Source organism: Fonsecaea nubica (genome assembly GCF_001646965.1).
Source record: "Fonsecaea nubica strain CBS 269.64 chromosome Unknown Scaff123, whole genome shotgun sequence".
Lineage (NCBI taxonomy): Eukaryota > Fungi > Ascomycota > Eurotiomycetes > Chaetothyriales > Herpotrichiellaceae > Fonsecaea > Fonsecaea nubica.
Window position 1 is genome coordinate 66,166 of NW_019173796.1, and position 13,228 is coordinate 79,393.

The 13,228-nt window shown below is 52.5% G+C and overlaps 5 protein-coding genes across 5 annotated transcripts; 2 read left to right on the forward strand and 3 right to left on the reverse strand.

Moving 5' to 3' along the window:
- Nucleotides 1-275: 275 nt before the first annotated feature.
- Nucleotides 276-2,021, reverse strand: AYO20_10845 (hypothetical protein; the record flags this gene model as incomplete). The annotated part of the gene is made up of 1 exon (XM_022649101.1): nucleotides 276-2,021. One exon carries the CDS (start codon nucleotides 2,019-2,021, stop codon nucleotides 276-278), a length of 1,746 nt encoding a protein of 581 aa, XP_022494946.1.
- Nucleotides 2,022-3,178: 1,157 nt separating this feature from the next.
- On the forward strand, nucleotides 3,179-3,802 carry AYO20_10846 (hypothetical protein; the record flags this gene model as incomplete). The annotated part of the gene is made up of 2 exons (XM_022649102.1): nucleotides 3,179-3,229; nucleotides 3,329-3,802. The coding sequence occupies 2 exons, from the start codon at nucleotides 3,179-3,181 to the stop codon at nucleotides 3,800-3,802; spliced, it is 525 nt and encodes a 174-aa protein (XP_022494947.1).
- Nucleotides 3,803-6,903: 3,101 nt separating this feature from the next.
- On the forward strand, nucleotides 6,904-7,527 carry AYO20_10847 (hypothetical protein; the record flags this gene model as incomplete). The annotated part of the gene is made up of 2 exons (XM_022649103.1): nucleotides 6,904-7,048; nucleotides 7,103-7,527. The coding sequence occupies 2 exons, from the start codon at nucleotides 6,904-6,906 to the stop codon at nucleotides 7,525-7,527; spliced, it is 570 nt and encodes a 189-aa protein (XP_022494948.1).
- Nucleotides 7,528-7,778: 251 nt separating this feature from the next.
- Nucleotides 7,779-9,190, reverse strand: AYO20_10848 (hypothetical protein; the record flags this gene model as incomplete). Its single annotated transcript, XM_022649104.1, has 3 exons — nucleotides 7,779-7,962; nucleotides 8,114-8,675; nucleotides 8,773-9,190. 3 exons carry the CDS (start codon nucleotides 9,188-9,190, stop codon nucleotides 7,779-7,781), a joined length of 1,164 nt encoding a protein of 387 aa, XP_022494949.1.
- Nucleotides 9,191-10,075: 885 nt separating this feature from the next.
- Nucleotides 10,076-12,523, reverse strand: AYO20_10849 (hypothetical protein; the record flags this gene model as incomplete). Its single annotated transcript, XM_022649105.1, has 3 exons — nucleotides 10,076-11,843; nucleotides 11,913-12,031; nucleotides 12,101-12,523. The coding sequence occupies 3 exons, from the start codon at nucleotides 12,521-12,523 to the stop codon at nucleotides 10,076-10,078; spliced, it is 2,310 nt and encodes a 769-aa protein (XP_022494950.1).
- Between the last annotated feature and the right edge of the window lie 705 nt (nucleotides 12,524-13,228).

Here is a 13,228-nt window from a genome sequence, read left to right on the forward strand (position 1 = left end):
ATTTTGAAAACTACTGCATTAGACTAGACGGGGAGAAATCTAGGTAAAGAAGAGCTTTCCAAGACGGAAATCCTCGGAGACAAGCTTGTTCTAGATAACACAGTATCTTGTTTGATAGCCAACGTTGTCGTCACCAGAATCTCCCATCCTCATCTTTTGATTGCCTCCCATGCAGAGGTATCCCTGACAGAGCCGGAAATTGGCTGCCCTCGCGAGCGGACATTTCTCCAAGACAAGCCGGGAGGTTCATTGGTCATCGCCTCCCAGCTCCCGACTTACCAATGGATCCTTCCCCAGCGCTGACCAAACGTCTGCGTTGTAGTGACTGTGGCGGTAATGGTCGTGATCGTGGACGAAGTGATGGTCGTGGTTGCAGTGTCGGTTTCCGTAGTGGTTGTGTAGCGCGTCCGGGTCCCGGTCGATGTAGTGAACGTTTTGGTCGTCCTCGTTATGGTGCGTGTCTCTGTGACTATTCCGGTGACAGTGACGATTGGACCAGTAACGCTGGCAGGGCCTCCAGAGATCGTGATTGTCACTGTTGTGGTCGAAGCTGGGCAGCTACTGCTCGTTGTAGTGGTAGCTGTTGCGGCGAGGGAACTTGTGCTAGAGTCAACAAATGAAGTCGTTGTCGCAGGGGACGCTGTAGAAGTCGAGTTGAGGGATGACGTCCAAGTGGTGGGTCGGGTGCTCGCGGAAGTGTGAGACCAAGTTCTGGTAGTTGCGTTTGAAGAAGCTCTTGTGCTGCCAGCCCAAGTAGAGGTTCCATCTGCTACAGTCGATGTTGTAGAAGAGCTAGTCCATGTATCATTGGAACCAAAGCTTGTGCTTGTCGTGGCTATGGTGGCAGAAGAACCCGTCATCGAGGGACCGGCTGTTGTAAAGTTTCTGCTAGAGGAAGCAGACCATCTGGAATAGCTGCTGCCCCAGGTGTGGCTATAAGAGCCAGAAGGGCGGCGGCTGCGTGAGGACCAGGTCAAAGAAGTTGTGGCAGGGTCGCCTGTGATTGTGCTCCCAGAGGTTGTAGTGATGGAGCTTGAGCTCGCGGATATGTCTGGAGACTGAGTCGCAGTAGAGCCAGTTGAGGGCGAGGGCGAAGTGGATGAAAATCTCGCAGATTCGGTCGTGACTGAACTAAGAGAGCTAGTAAAAGTCGAAGTCGAAATTGTGGTAGAACTCTCAGTTGTGGATGTAGTAGATTCGGCAACCCTGCCACAATTTGGATCGCGGTAGAGTAGGAGAGCGATAGTGCCGGCGTCATGGAGAGGGGTGTTGAGGTTCTTTAGCATTCTGCAGTTGTTGGTTGCAGATTTAGTATTGAAAACCACACCCACACAGTACCCGGCTCCCTGGTTTTGGTTTGCATTATCGCAGCGACGAGCGCACAACTCGGGGCTTTCTCTGGTAATCCAGTTCCCTCGGAAGCTGCTCTCGGCATATGTGCGCTCGCAGACAAAGTCGTACCTCACACACGTATTGTCTGGGCTCACAAAGCCTAGCCCTGCATACGGGCATGTGCTTGGAGAAGGAGTAGATGTTGTGCTGGTAACAGAGCCTGAAACTGACATTGAGCTGGGTGTGGTAGCAGTGGTTGCAGACCTTCCCCCATCAGACGTAGTCCAGCTGGTGAACAGGGTAGAAGAAATGGTCGAGTCCCGAATGGTAGAAGTGGAGATGCTGGAGACCGTTGTTTGGGTTGCAGATTGTTCAATTGAGGACGTGGCCGAACTAGTTGTCATGCCATCAGTCGTGGTGAGGGTCGTGCTGCTGACACTAATGAACGAAGAGGTCAAAGCGGAAGAAGTCGAGCTGGAGTCCGAGCTGCTTCCGGAGCTGACACTGGCTGAGCTGGTCCAATCAAGCCAGATACTTGCTCCAGGGTAAGGCTCAGTAGGCCACGAATGGGATGTGGTACCTATGGTCGAAGCTCCATCGCTAGTGGAGGAAGGATCCTGAGCAGAGGTAACAGCAAAGATCGTGGTCATACCCAACCACAAGGCTGGAGAAATCAAGGAAGAATGCATGTTGAACTAAGAATTGCAAGCCTGGACTGAAACGAGTGACAATATCAAGAACGAGTGACTGAAAGGGAAAGAAAGAATGACTCAGCTTGATGGACAATCCAAAATCGAGGTCGAACAGCCATAGCATGTATATATACCTTCAGCCAACCTTTCAGCAACATTGCAAATACCACCTTCGAACTAATGACTCAGATTAATTTTGGTGCATGGAGCCATCCAGCAATGTCTCGAAAATCCCTGGATTGAATACTTTGGCCAGAATGGCGAAAAGGGTGGTTTTGCATCGACAACAGCCTCGCGGGACAGAGTATGAAATTCCCATCTTCGCAAGCCAATGTCTGATGCAAGGGTGACGATCGTCCCAAGCAATACCAACAATAGCATTCTTGGGATGCAAAAACAATGCATTCCAAGGGTGGATTGATGAGCAAGGGCATGTTTCAGCTGGAGACATTGGTCGAAAGCAGAACTCCAAGCTCGGAGCAATGCTCCGCTGATGCGTAAAGGGTGGCATTCCCTCTCCTCGTGGCAGCATCAATAGAGCAAGGAACACGAGCTGGTAGACAGTAGATGACCTGAGCACTATGACCCTACCTTGATGTATCAGGAAAAGCAAGGACAAGGCAAATATTGTGATGAGACGGAAGGAAAGCAGATGCCGTGTTTCGCGGCTGCAAGAATGAAAGGGGCATTTCTGGCATTGTCACTGTATCGCAGGACATGAACATACATCGTCGCCAAAGTGGTTTTGCACTTATAACGACGTGACCAACAGAGTGACCAACAAGAAGCCAGACAGGACGAAATATCAAAAAAAAAGGAAGTGCTGAAATACGTGCTGGACCTCAAGTGGTGGAAAGAATGATGGCACCAGATGTGAGAGGCCAGATGAGGAGACGGAAAAACTGCCAAAACTAGGGTCGGAACGGAAATACTTTTATGACGTGGCTGTCTAGTCACTTTTCCAGCGGCGGTTCGGTCCATTGTCCCCAGTGTCACCCTCTTTTGCTGCTGACCTGCTTTCAGCAATCAAGTCCTTCAGGATTCGTGGGTGAATGGTAACAGCAAGTTCAAAATGACCACGCTCTCTCAATCGTTATAGCCCATGCTCATTTGGCCCCCTGTCTCTTTCTCATGTCAAACGATCTCCCGCCAGTATGGGAGTCTGCCTCTCCTGTCTAGGCGTCGGCCGTCACAGTCATCATGATGTATGTAGCCAACACACTTACACCCTGTCGCGCGCCACGAAGTGAACCACGTCACGGCTCTCTTTTGGTTGCCATCAGCTAACAGACAATTACCGACAGTCCGACCGCTCCCGACTTCTCTACGATGAATACCCTGCCGGCCACAGCTACGGGACATGGGGCGCATCCAGCGTACCCCCCCAGAACCTGATGAGCCCGGAAGAAGTCCAGCGCGAACAAGAAGCTCTCGACGGCATCGCCCGGTGGGCCAGCGACCAGATTGTCGAGATCTTCCCACACCACCACCGCTCCCTGATCATGTCTGCGCCGCAGCTCAATGGCCTCAGCCACGCCAGTGTCGGCGAACAGACCGCGACCAACCCCTCATCCTCCCAACATCAAGACATCCTCCTGTCCCTCATCCCCGGGGACAAATCAAAGCGCTCGATACGGATATACCCAGCGTCACGACCGACCTCGAAAAGCGGCATGTCTCTCCGAAGTAAGAGTTCTGTCGGAACTGGGATGAGCAGTAACGGTGGAAAGTCTGGAGGAGACTCTGTCCTGGTCACGCTGGACGTCAACTTGCCGTAAAGGCGATTGACAGCCATCAACTCACTCACTGAAGAATTGTGGCCTCATGCGTCATTTTACCCGAGCAGGTTGTCGGCCTTAGTCATCCATCACATGAGAGCGTGGCGCAAGGGTAATACATGGCTGGACCGAGAGTATCCCTTCACAAGGACGACGACACATTCTTCAGATTCAGAGAGAGGCTGGCCGGAGCTTTCCCGCCCAAGGCAACAGCGGCTCGTTAGAAGTCATGGAGTTACCAGCTAACGATATGTTCTCTGGTTTAACTTTGTGCTGGAAGATCTGAAGTACATGCGATCCTGCGAAAAGAGAGATCCCTGAAATATGTTTGAGTCGCTGAGTAGGCTATGGTATGGGAGTGCGGATCATGGCATATTGATATTATTACTTTGAGAGAACGCTGTCATCATGGCGAGATTTTGCTTGTCATGGAGAGGCGGCTTCAGTGTATATCTACAATTCTTTTCATTGGAAGATGAGGCCTTGGACACATGACTTTTCGGAGCATATATGAAAATGGGAATTAATGATTATGGAAAACGCCAATTGTTGTTTCCTATGCTAAAGGCCCGAAAAAGGAGGGCAACTATCTGAAGGACTTGGGGGTATCTCTGAACTCGGATCATACTGCTTCGCTATCTGCTTGTCAGAGACAGACGCGGCAGGGGTATCTCAATTGCTCAAGGGTGCACGAAACGCAATATTTTCCGACCATCCTTCCCGGCCCGTTAGCCCAACTGCGGTCATTTGTTTGCTAATTTAGGGAATGAATTGTTGAAGAACAAAGGGTATCGTCGAATTTGCAAGGTTCGTAGTGGCGTCAAAAAGGGGTATAATGGGTAATTAGACGCTCGGGGACAAAACTGAAGGACAGAGCTAAACTTGCGAAAATGGGCCGACTCCGTGAGGGTGTTTGGAGGCAGTAGCCGCGTGAACAACGAGGGCGTAAGGCTCGACAAGATATCGGTTGCGCGCATCTTGACAACCGGCGGCGGATGGTGTGAGAAAATTGAGGCTCTGAGTCATCCGTCAAGCATCGTGTCTGTCTGTAGCGGGCGCACCCTACGTCGCAGCGGGAGTGTTGGCCGGAACTGGATCGGCTGGCTTATCAGTGGCCGCTGGAGCATCAGTCGTACCAGTGGCTATGTAGAGAGAGTCAGGACTGCTGGATTTGAGACGACTGGGGATATACTCACGGGCAGGAGGAGCGGCCGCCTCGCTGGAAGCGGGTGCAGCGGCGGTGTCTGTAGTTGTCGGCTTTGCAGTGGCGGCAGCACCATTGGTATCTGTCTTGGTGGCAGCGGCGCTGCTCTCCTTATCCTTCTTGCGCCTGAAGAGAGCCTTGAGCTTGTCCATTGCGTCGAGGGCTATGATTAAGCGATTTGTATTAGAAAGGACTGTTGATCTTGATCTGGTATGGCAAAACTAATCCGAGCCACCGGAGGGACAAGGGTTCGAAGTAGGAGATTCAGAAGAGACACATACGAATTCCAGGCATATGGGCTGTCGAAGATTTGGGTCTGGGGAGGGACGGGCTTAAGTAGGCGCAAAGCAGTTGGGTCGTAGGTAGGCACGATGTTTCTGTCCGGTTCGATAGGAACGGGCGGGAGGGGAGGGGGTGATAGGGTCTTCCGAGGTGATAACAAGTCAAGGAGGACGAGTGAGGAGCGATGCAGTGAGTGGACAATCCGACGTGACGCAAGAGCGATGGCTTGGAGAGTGAGATGGCTCAAGACGGTAAGATGGGGGAGGGTGTTTGGCCTTGTCTCGTGATGGCGCACCCAGGGACAAAGATGAGGTGAGGGTGGAGGATTGGACGATCAAGTTCGCACTCTTCGAGTCAGGAGGTGCCAAAACTTTAGCTTGGCTGGAAAAGTGATCAAGTCTTGATGTTTAGCAATAATTCAGGCATCTCCCGGAAGCGAAGTAGGTCGTTGGGATGGTGGTTAGTTTTCGGTTGTCATCGAGTGTCGTGCGCGGTCGCACGGATCAAGTCGCTACTGGGCAAATGAGAAGTTGTATAGCGCTTCGAAGCTTAGGTTGCGGCGGACTCGGGGAAAATCAACTGCGCCTCACAGGGCGCGCCAACTTGTGCTCTTTTGATCTTCCGATCTGCGCATTGCTTGCCCTCGGTTTCAACGGTCACCACAGTCCTTCCCTTTTCAAACAAGATAAGCTGATTCGGAGTGTTTTATGTCTTTTCTTTGGCCGATGCCGTAGCCATTCGTTCCGTCTTCCCAAGGTTCTGCAGGCCGGCTTGCTTCAGGACAAATCGAATAGACACACCAAGCTCTTGATCCCAGTTCACTTGGCTAGCTTAAACCCCCATCAAGAATGTTTGGATCCGCACGAGGACTTACCTGCTGCTGTCTCACGCTGGCCAACTTCGGGGATCACCGCCGGAAACCTGCTTGTACGACGTTTGCCAGAGCTTCAGTCATTATAGAAGTGAGATTGGAAACCCCGTGAGAAGAGAAAGATGAGAATAAGAGCCTGGGTTGAACTGCTATTTGTCCACTGAAGATGGGCGACGCTGGGGACAAAAAGCGCGGCGGGAAGCCGGGCTGCTGACAATTCCCACAGCATCAACCACCGCAGACACTGACTGGCACCCTAGAAACTAGCCATCCAAGTCACAGTCTGCGCAGCCTGATCGATTTTCTACCACTTACCTACCCACGCTGATCTCCTCGTTCACTATCCCTGATGATAACTATCAAACCACACGGCCTCACGTCACACCGGGAGAATCGAATAGACCCCCTGGAAGAGCAATATCCAGAGTTCACTGGTAACCCCAACACCACACATCACGCTCGAGCCCCTTCTCCCAAATAACCCCACTGAAGCGCGGCTGTTCCGCCGTTGGAGAAACTAAATGACAGCCAATATTCCTCCCCGCACACGGTCAAGCTCGGGTACCGTCGTCTGCGGACTGCGGTGGTGGCGGGGTACTTGTGTTCGGAGCATTGATCAATGGAAGAGTCTTCATATTTCGCAATCTGCTTGAGTGGGAGACACTTTGACTCTTTAGAAACCAACCGCTCTTCTTTACAAGACCCAAACCTATCGGTAAGGAGAATCTCAATTTTCTGGACATCATGCGTCTCGACTATGTACCCAACCCTCCAACAAACCTCTCCCCAGAGGACCAAGAGGTGCTGGAGCGGGTCAAAGCACGCCGGGGTGCCATGGGCCTGATTTCGCTGGATTTAACTCTTTTGCATGCTCCCAAGATCGCAGATGGTTTGTTGTCACCGGCCTCTTGATCAGATTGTTCTACGCTGACCAGTTTACCAGGGTGGAACGCCCTCCTCGGCGCGGTGCGGACAAAGAACTCCCTGCCAGACGACATCCGCGAGATCGCCATCTGCCGTCCTGCCTTGATCAACCGTGCCTGGTTCGAATGGAATGCTCATGCCCCAATCCTCTCGAAATCTCCTGGCTTTTCGGAAGAGAAATTGTCGGTGGTGAAACAGCTGCACCCGACCTCCAAGGGAGCGCTCGATGACCGTCAATGGGCCGTCTTGAGATATGCGGACGCCATGACTCGAGAGGTCACTGTCCCCCAGAGCCTGTTTGACGAAGTCAAGGCCGCAGGTTTTAGTAACCAGGAGATAGTTGAGATTACGGCTACGGTTGCGAGTTACAACATGGTCAGCCGGTTTTTGGTGGCACTGGATATTGGTGAGGCCAACGACAAGGCTCCAGAAGGGCTCAAATAGGGGACAGGACAAAGTTGGCTGGAATCCTGGCGACAAGGACGGGACTGAGAAGTTCTCTCTTTGCCCCGAATCCATGTGCCATGCTTATTAAAAAAGTATCTTGAGACAAATTTTCAATGTTATACTTGCTTGTCGAGAGAAGTTATGTTTCCCGATAACCTACCTCCCTTTTCAATTCTTTGTGGGCCGTGGATCCATCATCCTTACTTAGCAGCGCACCCGACCTGTCATCTCATCTCATCTCGCTTCACTCAGTACACAGCAGCCACCTTCTTGTCCTTATCCTTGTCCATGTCGCCCTGCTGAAATCTCAATTGGCACCAGTCGCCACACGAGATGGGTTCGTACTTTGGCGGGTTGTCCTCGTCGACGCAGCTAGGCAGGACTCCGCACTTTTCGTTGAAATTGAAGCCGAAGAAGAAGGGCATCGAATATCTTGCAGAAAGAAAAGGGGTTAGAACAGTGAGAGAGAGGACCCATGTAGGAAGGAAGGAAGGAACATGATACATCCATCCAAGCTAGCAGAACGAAAGAATAGAATGACAAGAAAAAGAAGAAGAAGGAAAGGTGGGAGGAAGAGAGGTACCTGTCGATCGTGGATCGGTTGTAGACTCTGTGCACGGTCGACTTCATGCGATCGTTGGTCAAGCGCATCAGATAGTCGCCGATGTTGACGACAAAGGTGCCTTTCACGGGTGTCGCCTTGATCCACTGGCCGTCGCGGCCGAGCACCTGCAAACCGCCGTTCATGTCCTGCCACAGCAGCGTGAAGCACTGGAGGTCGGTGTGGGAGCCGAGGCCGACGTCCTGGCTCTCGACGGCGTCCTTCTTCTCGGCCGACGACATGGTCGGAGGGTAGTAGTTGAAGACGCCGTCGCTGCCCGGGTACGTCGTCACGGCGTCAAAGTAGTCCTCGGGCAGGTCGAGGCAGAGGGCGAAGATGCGGACCAGCCGCCGCGCCAGCTTGAGGCATTCCTGCCAGTAGGCGATGCAGTCCCTCTTGAACCCGGGCAGGTGGTCGGTGCCCTCCCAGACGTAGTTCTCGCCGCGGATATACGGCTGGACTTCTGGCGGGACGGCGTCAGGGTCCTTCGGGTCTGGGTCGTATTGCGGCTCATATCTCCACGAGAAGGATTCACGGTAGTCCACTGCGTATGCTCCAGTCAAAACAAAGATCAAGAAATCATTTGACAGGAGCAAAAGTCTCGGCCTCAATAAAGTGAGAAAAGGGGTACGACAACTCACATCCTTCCGTGGGACTGGCCATGGCCGTCATCTTTCCTGAATAGCCATTGTACCACTTCCCCAGGGACTTAGACACCAACATCTTCTTGTCCTCGGGTTGTGCGAAGAAGGTCTTCGCTGCGTTTAGTGCAGCGTCGACCGTGGATTCAGGGATGCCGTGGTTGCGGATGTAGAAGAAGCCCGTGTTCTCGGCCGCGTGCTTGATGGTCTGGGCGAGAGCCTTGCGTGCCTCGAAGTCGCCGGAGATGGGACTGAGATCGATCAACGGGATCTCGTCCGGCCGGGCATCTCGCGGCGGGTTCGTCGACACGTTACGATAGACGGGCCCGTAAGCAGTTCGAAGCTCCAGCTTCACGAAACCCGGCTCCTGCTGCTGCTGCTGCTGCTGCTGCTGCTCGACTAGCGATGTGGTCGACATGATTGCTTTTGCTGTACCAACTCTTCCTCTGAACCACGGGCCTCTACCTGGGCGACAGAACCATATTTCTCTCTCTCTTTTATATCCCTCGACGGCCTAATAACTGTAATGATGATGCCTTGCCTTAGGCAGCAGCTTTCACGGGCCTGGGTACACTCTCCTGGCGTTACAATCGACTAAGGGCCTTGTCGGGATATGTCCGTGGGCGGCGACCTCCGATATCTGACATACATTCGTTCGAAGGGCACGCAAGGTGAATCAACAGTTGCCTGCGCTCTCGAGACAAAGACGATGAGGTGGCAGAGACGTGGGATCAGGATACTTTGAAGCGTCGGTTGAGGTCAGCCATTCATCCTTGACGACCTGGTGCAGTTTGCTGGGATCGAGTCGAATCAGATTTCACTTTGGCATTATTAGCAAAGAAAACTCATCTTTCTCGGTCGCCTCCTACACACACATCCACGGCTCGTCGAAAGGCAGCAGCGCATGAGAGAAGATGAAAAAACAGAAACACAAAATCAGCAGGAGGAGAGACGTGGTGGACTGGGAAAAGGGAGTTGAATAATGTCTCAGTCATAGTGTCTCTGTCTTCTTGACACAATTCATTTTTCACTTCATGTTTCTGTCTTGTAAAACCAGCTCCTGCAAAATGTCTGTTCGACTTGGTGTCTCGATGCCGTGGAGACGTATGGCCCCCTCACTGTTGGGAAATAATCCAGCTCACTATGGTACATGTATGTGCACGTAACGCGTATTCACCATCTGTCCAACATTCCTCCATGTCGAATGTCAGAGGCATCTCTCATTCTTCTGCAAAGGAAAGAAGATCTCGATTCTTTGGTCGACTAAAGAAGAGTTCGATTCTTCCACGAGGCAAAGAAGCGCTCAGTTGTTTGCAAAGAAAAGAAGAGCTCGCAACCACCCTCTCTCCATCATCTCTGCGAAGTTCGGGACCAACATCACAGTGCTGCTTCTGTTCTCGTCGGCCGCAGAAGGACGTACCAGAACGTAGTCGATCATCGCAATGAGCCCGTCAGTCCAGTGTTTCATCTTTTCGCCATAGAACCACTCAAAGTCATAGTGCTTGTGCAGTGCATCCGACTTCTTCTGGAGCTCCGTGCGCAAATTCTGAAGGTGGTTGCGTGCATAATCGGCCATTTGCCTACTGCTCACATCGGTGACGACCTCGCACAGAGTGATCGCTGCCACAGACCAGGTGTGTAGGTCAAGAGGATTGTACCGGGGGGCATTAGAGGTCGACTTTGCGTCTTCAATGAGGACCTGGGCCAGATTGACGGCACGCTCGAGAACAATGGAAGGGAACGGAGGCGTCTGTGGTTGATACGGGCTGAGCATCACCTCCAAGAACCAGTGGAACTCCTTGACAATCGCCGAGTCTCGGAGAGTTTCATCAAACATGAGAAGGTGGACCTCGAAGGCATGCTGCAAAAACATCTTCTGATTGAGTCTCGACTCTACACCAGCATTGTTGCGAGGCAGGACCACCTCGGAGAGAAGGTCAAGCTGGTTTACGCCGGTTTGCATGTACGTTGCTTCGACGGTAAGCCCCAGGTAATTGAGGTGTCGGGTCGAGAGGTTTTGGAGGTTAGTCACTTCGGCTGGATTAAGAGCGATGCTCAAGAAGTGAAACTTGCTCAGGACAAGGACGCAGTTCATAGCCAGGTTGACTGTATGGATGAAGTCGACCGGGGCGGAGAAAATGCTGGGGATCGTACCATGAGCGGAAACATCGCGCAGGTGCGTCAAGATGAGTCGACTGTGGTTAAGCAGGCGTAGCTTGGACTTGTCTTCATCACCTCCCAGATGTTTGACATCATTCTCGCAGGTGACCGAGACCAAGGCACAAGCCCACGCCGTTGAGAGATTGGTTTCCACCGAATGATCTGCTGGTGAACCATAGGTTCCACCACAGAGATAGTCCAGCAACTTGTCGAAGTTTGCAAAGTAGGTAGAGGTAAGGGTCGGAGTCGGGCGGCTGATGGCTGGGTCCAGGTCGTGATTCAAGGAGGAATCGTGGGTACCATTGACAGTGAGTCCGGCTCTGAGGTCTGGCAACAGGTCGACAGCGACTGCAAGCGCGTGTTGCACCTCATTTTCGGCGCCGCTGACCACCGCATCAATAACGTTATTTTCCGGAAGCAATGGAAAGAGCGGATGATATTGCTCGTAGTACTTGGCCAAAAACGGATGCTCCATCTTAATGGGTGGCAAGTCGTCGTTGGGTCCGAGGATGCGTGGACGTTTGGCGCGATGAGAGTTGTCGATGTCACTGGAAAGTGTTTTGGAGGAATTTTGGAATTCAGACTTCGGGTTGGACTCTTCGTCAGGAATCGCAGCAGGAAGAGTCTCGTTGGGAGCGATGGCGAGGCTTCCAATAGCACGCGATCGAAGATTAGGAGCAATCGAGGTGATACCCCAACCGCCAGTGCTTGGAATGCGATCTCGTTGAAATTCGGCCCTGGAGAAAGGGCTGACGGTTTGGGAAGCGGAGAAAGAAGAAGCACGATTAAAACCTGGACCACTTGGCTCATCAGGCGAAAAACTCTCGACGAAACCTGCAGGACCGGCATCCAGTGACTGTCTTTGTTTTTGTTCCAGTCCGTGAACTCGTTCTGCCAGCGCGCTGATATATCTGTGTCACGTGTTAGTCTTCCATCGCCAGCGACGTCGCGAGACAAGCTTCATCAACGAAACAACTGACCCTTTGGAAGGACCTCGCTTCATGGGCTTGCGCTCGAATTCGCAGTTCACACCAGCCTTCTGGCAGTTTGTGCATGTCTTTGGGGTGCCGTCCGCCTCAGTGGGTGCATCACATTTGACCTGAAAGGGAGGTAGGTTAGCACCAAAGAATGATTGTCAGGGTCTTTGCTCTGAGGATTGTGATCGCACCTTCTTTCTACGACATTCGTCGCATGCACGGGAAGCCTTTGAACGCTTTCTCTTATCGCCCGTTTGAGGGTCTTGGGGTGTCTCAGAGGATGCATCCATGCTTGACCGTGCGCCAACTGGAAAGGTTGCCTGGTGTGGTGTCTGCGGAGGGGCCATCGCGGGATCGGTCACAGAGGAGGCTGCAGCGCCATTTGGACCCAGAGGTATGCCATTGTTTACGCCTTCATGGTTGATCTTGTCGACTGAAGATACTCCCTCTTCCATCGGTCGCGCATAAGGAGGCATGGAGTAGTTGGGTGACATGCTGGTCAGCTCAGTGTCGATAGGGTAGTAAGATGAACCGAAATGCGAGGAGCCAGACCCGGTGAAATTGCCTGTCGGATCATGGGAAGGTTGGTCGCGACCACCAGTTGGTCCTGCCATCGTTTTGTCCAACGCGTTGGAGCAAGAAAGAGATGATGCCGTGCTTCCGAAAGATGAAAGATGGTGAGAGAGACCCGCGACCGAACGGCAAGTGATGCTTTGGTTAAGCCGAGTTCACGCTTGTGCCGAATTAGGGACTAGCGTTGTTTTTGTGGTGGTGCGAGCCTCGAGCCTCGTGCGGCTTACCTGCCTTGCCTGCCACTTAGCGTAAGGCTGTTGTCCGATACAGCCCGACAATGGTCGAAATCTGGGGAGAGCTCGAAAGGCTCTGTCCGATGCCGACCCACGCGTGCGTGCCACGCAATAATCTCGCTCCACAGCCTCATGGAACGGGTGCACTTTTGACCGACATACGTGCTGGCGCGCTCGGTGTTTACAAAGCAGGTTGTTTGCACTACTCGATATGGCCTGCGCTGCGAGGCGAAATGCACAACAAGAATGCTATCACGACGGATGCAGGTAACCGAAGTGTCGTGCCGAGACCCTCCTGGTTCTTTACAGAGGTGCTAAACAGAGAGAATCAAGATGCACGATGTCCAATGCACGAGCCAGCGATTATTCGTCAGAACGCCTGAAAAGAAGCCCTGGGGTCTACGACAAAGAAGAGTTGGAATCATACGTCTGATAACTGGGTCGAAGCTGGTCTTCATACTACGCACACTGGTCGAAGAAGGGGAGAAGGAGACACCGTCCAGATTGTGAATG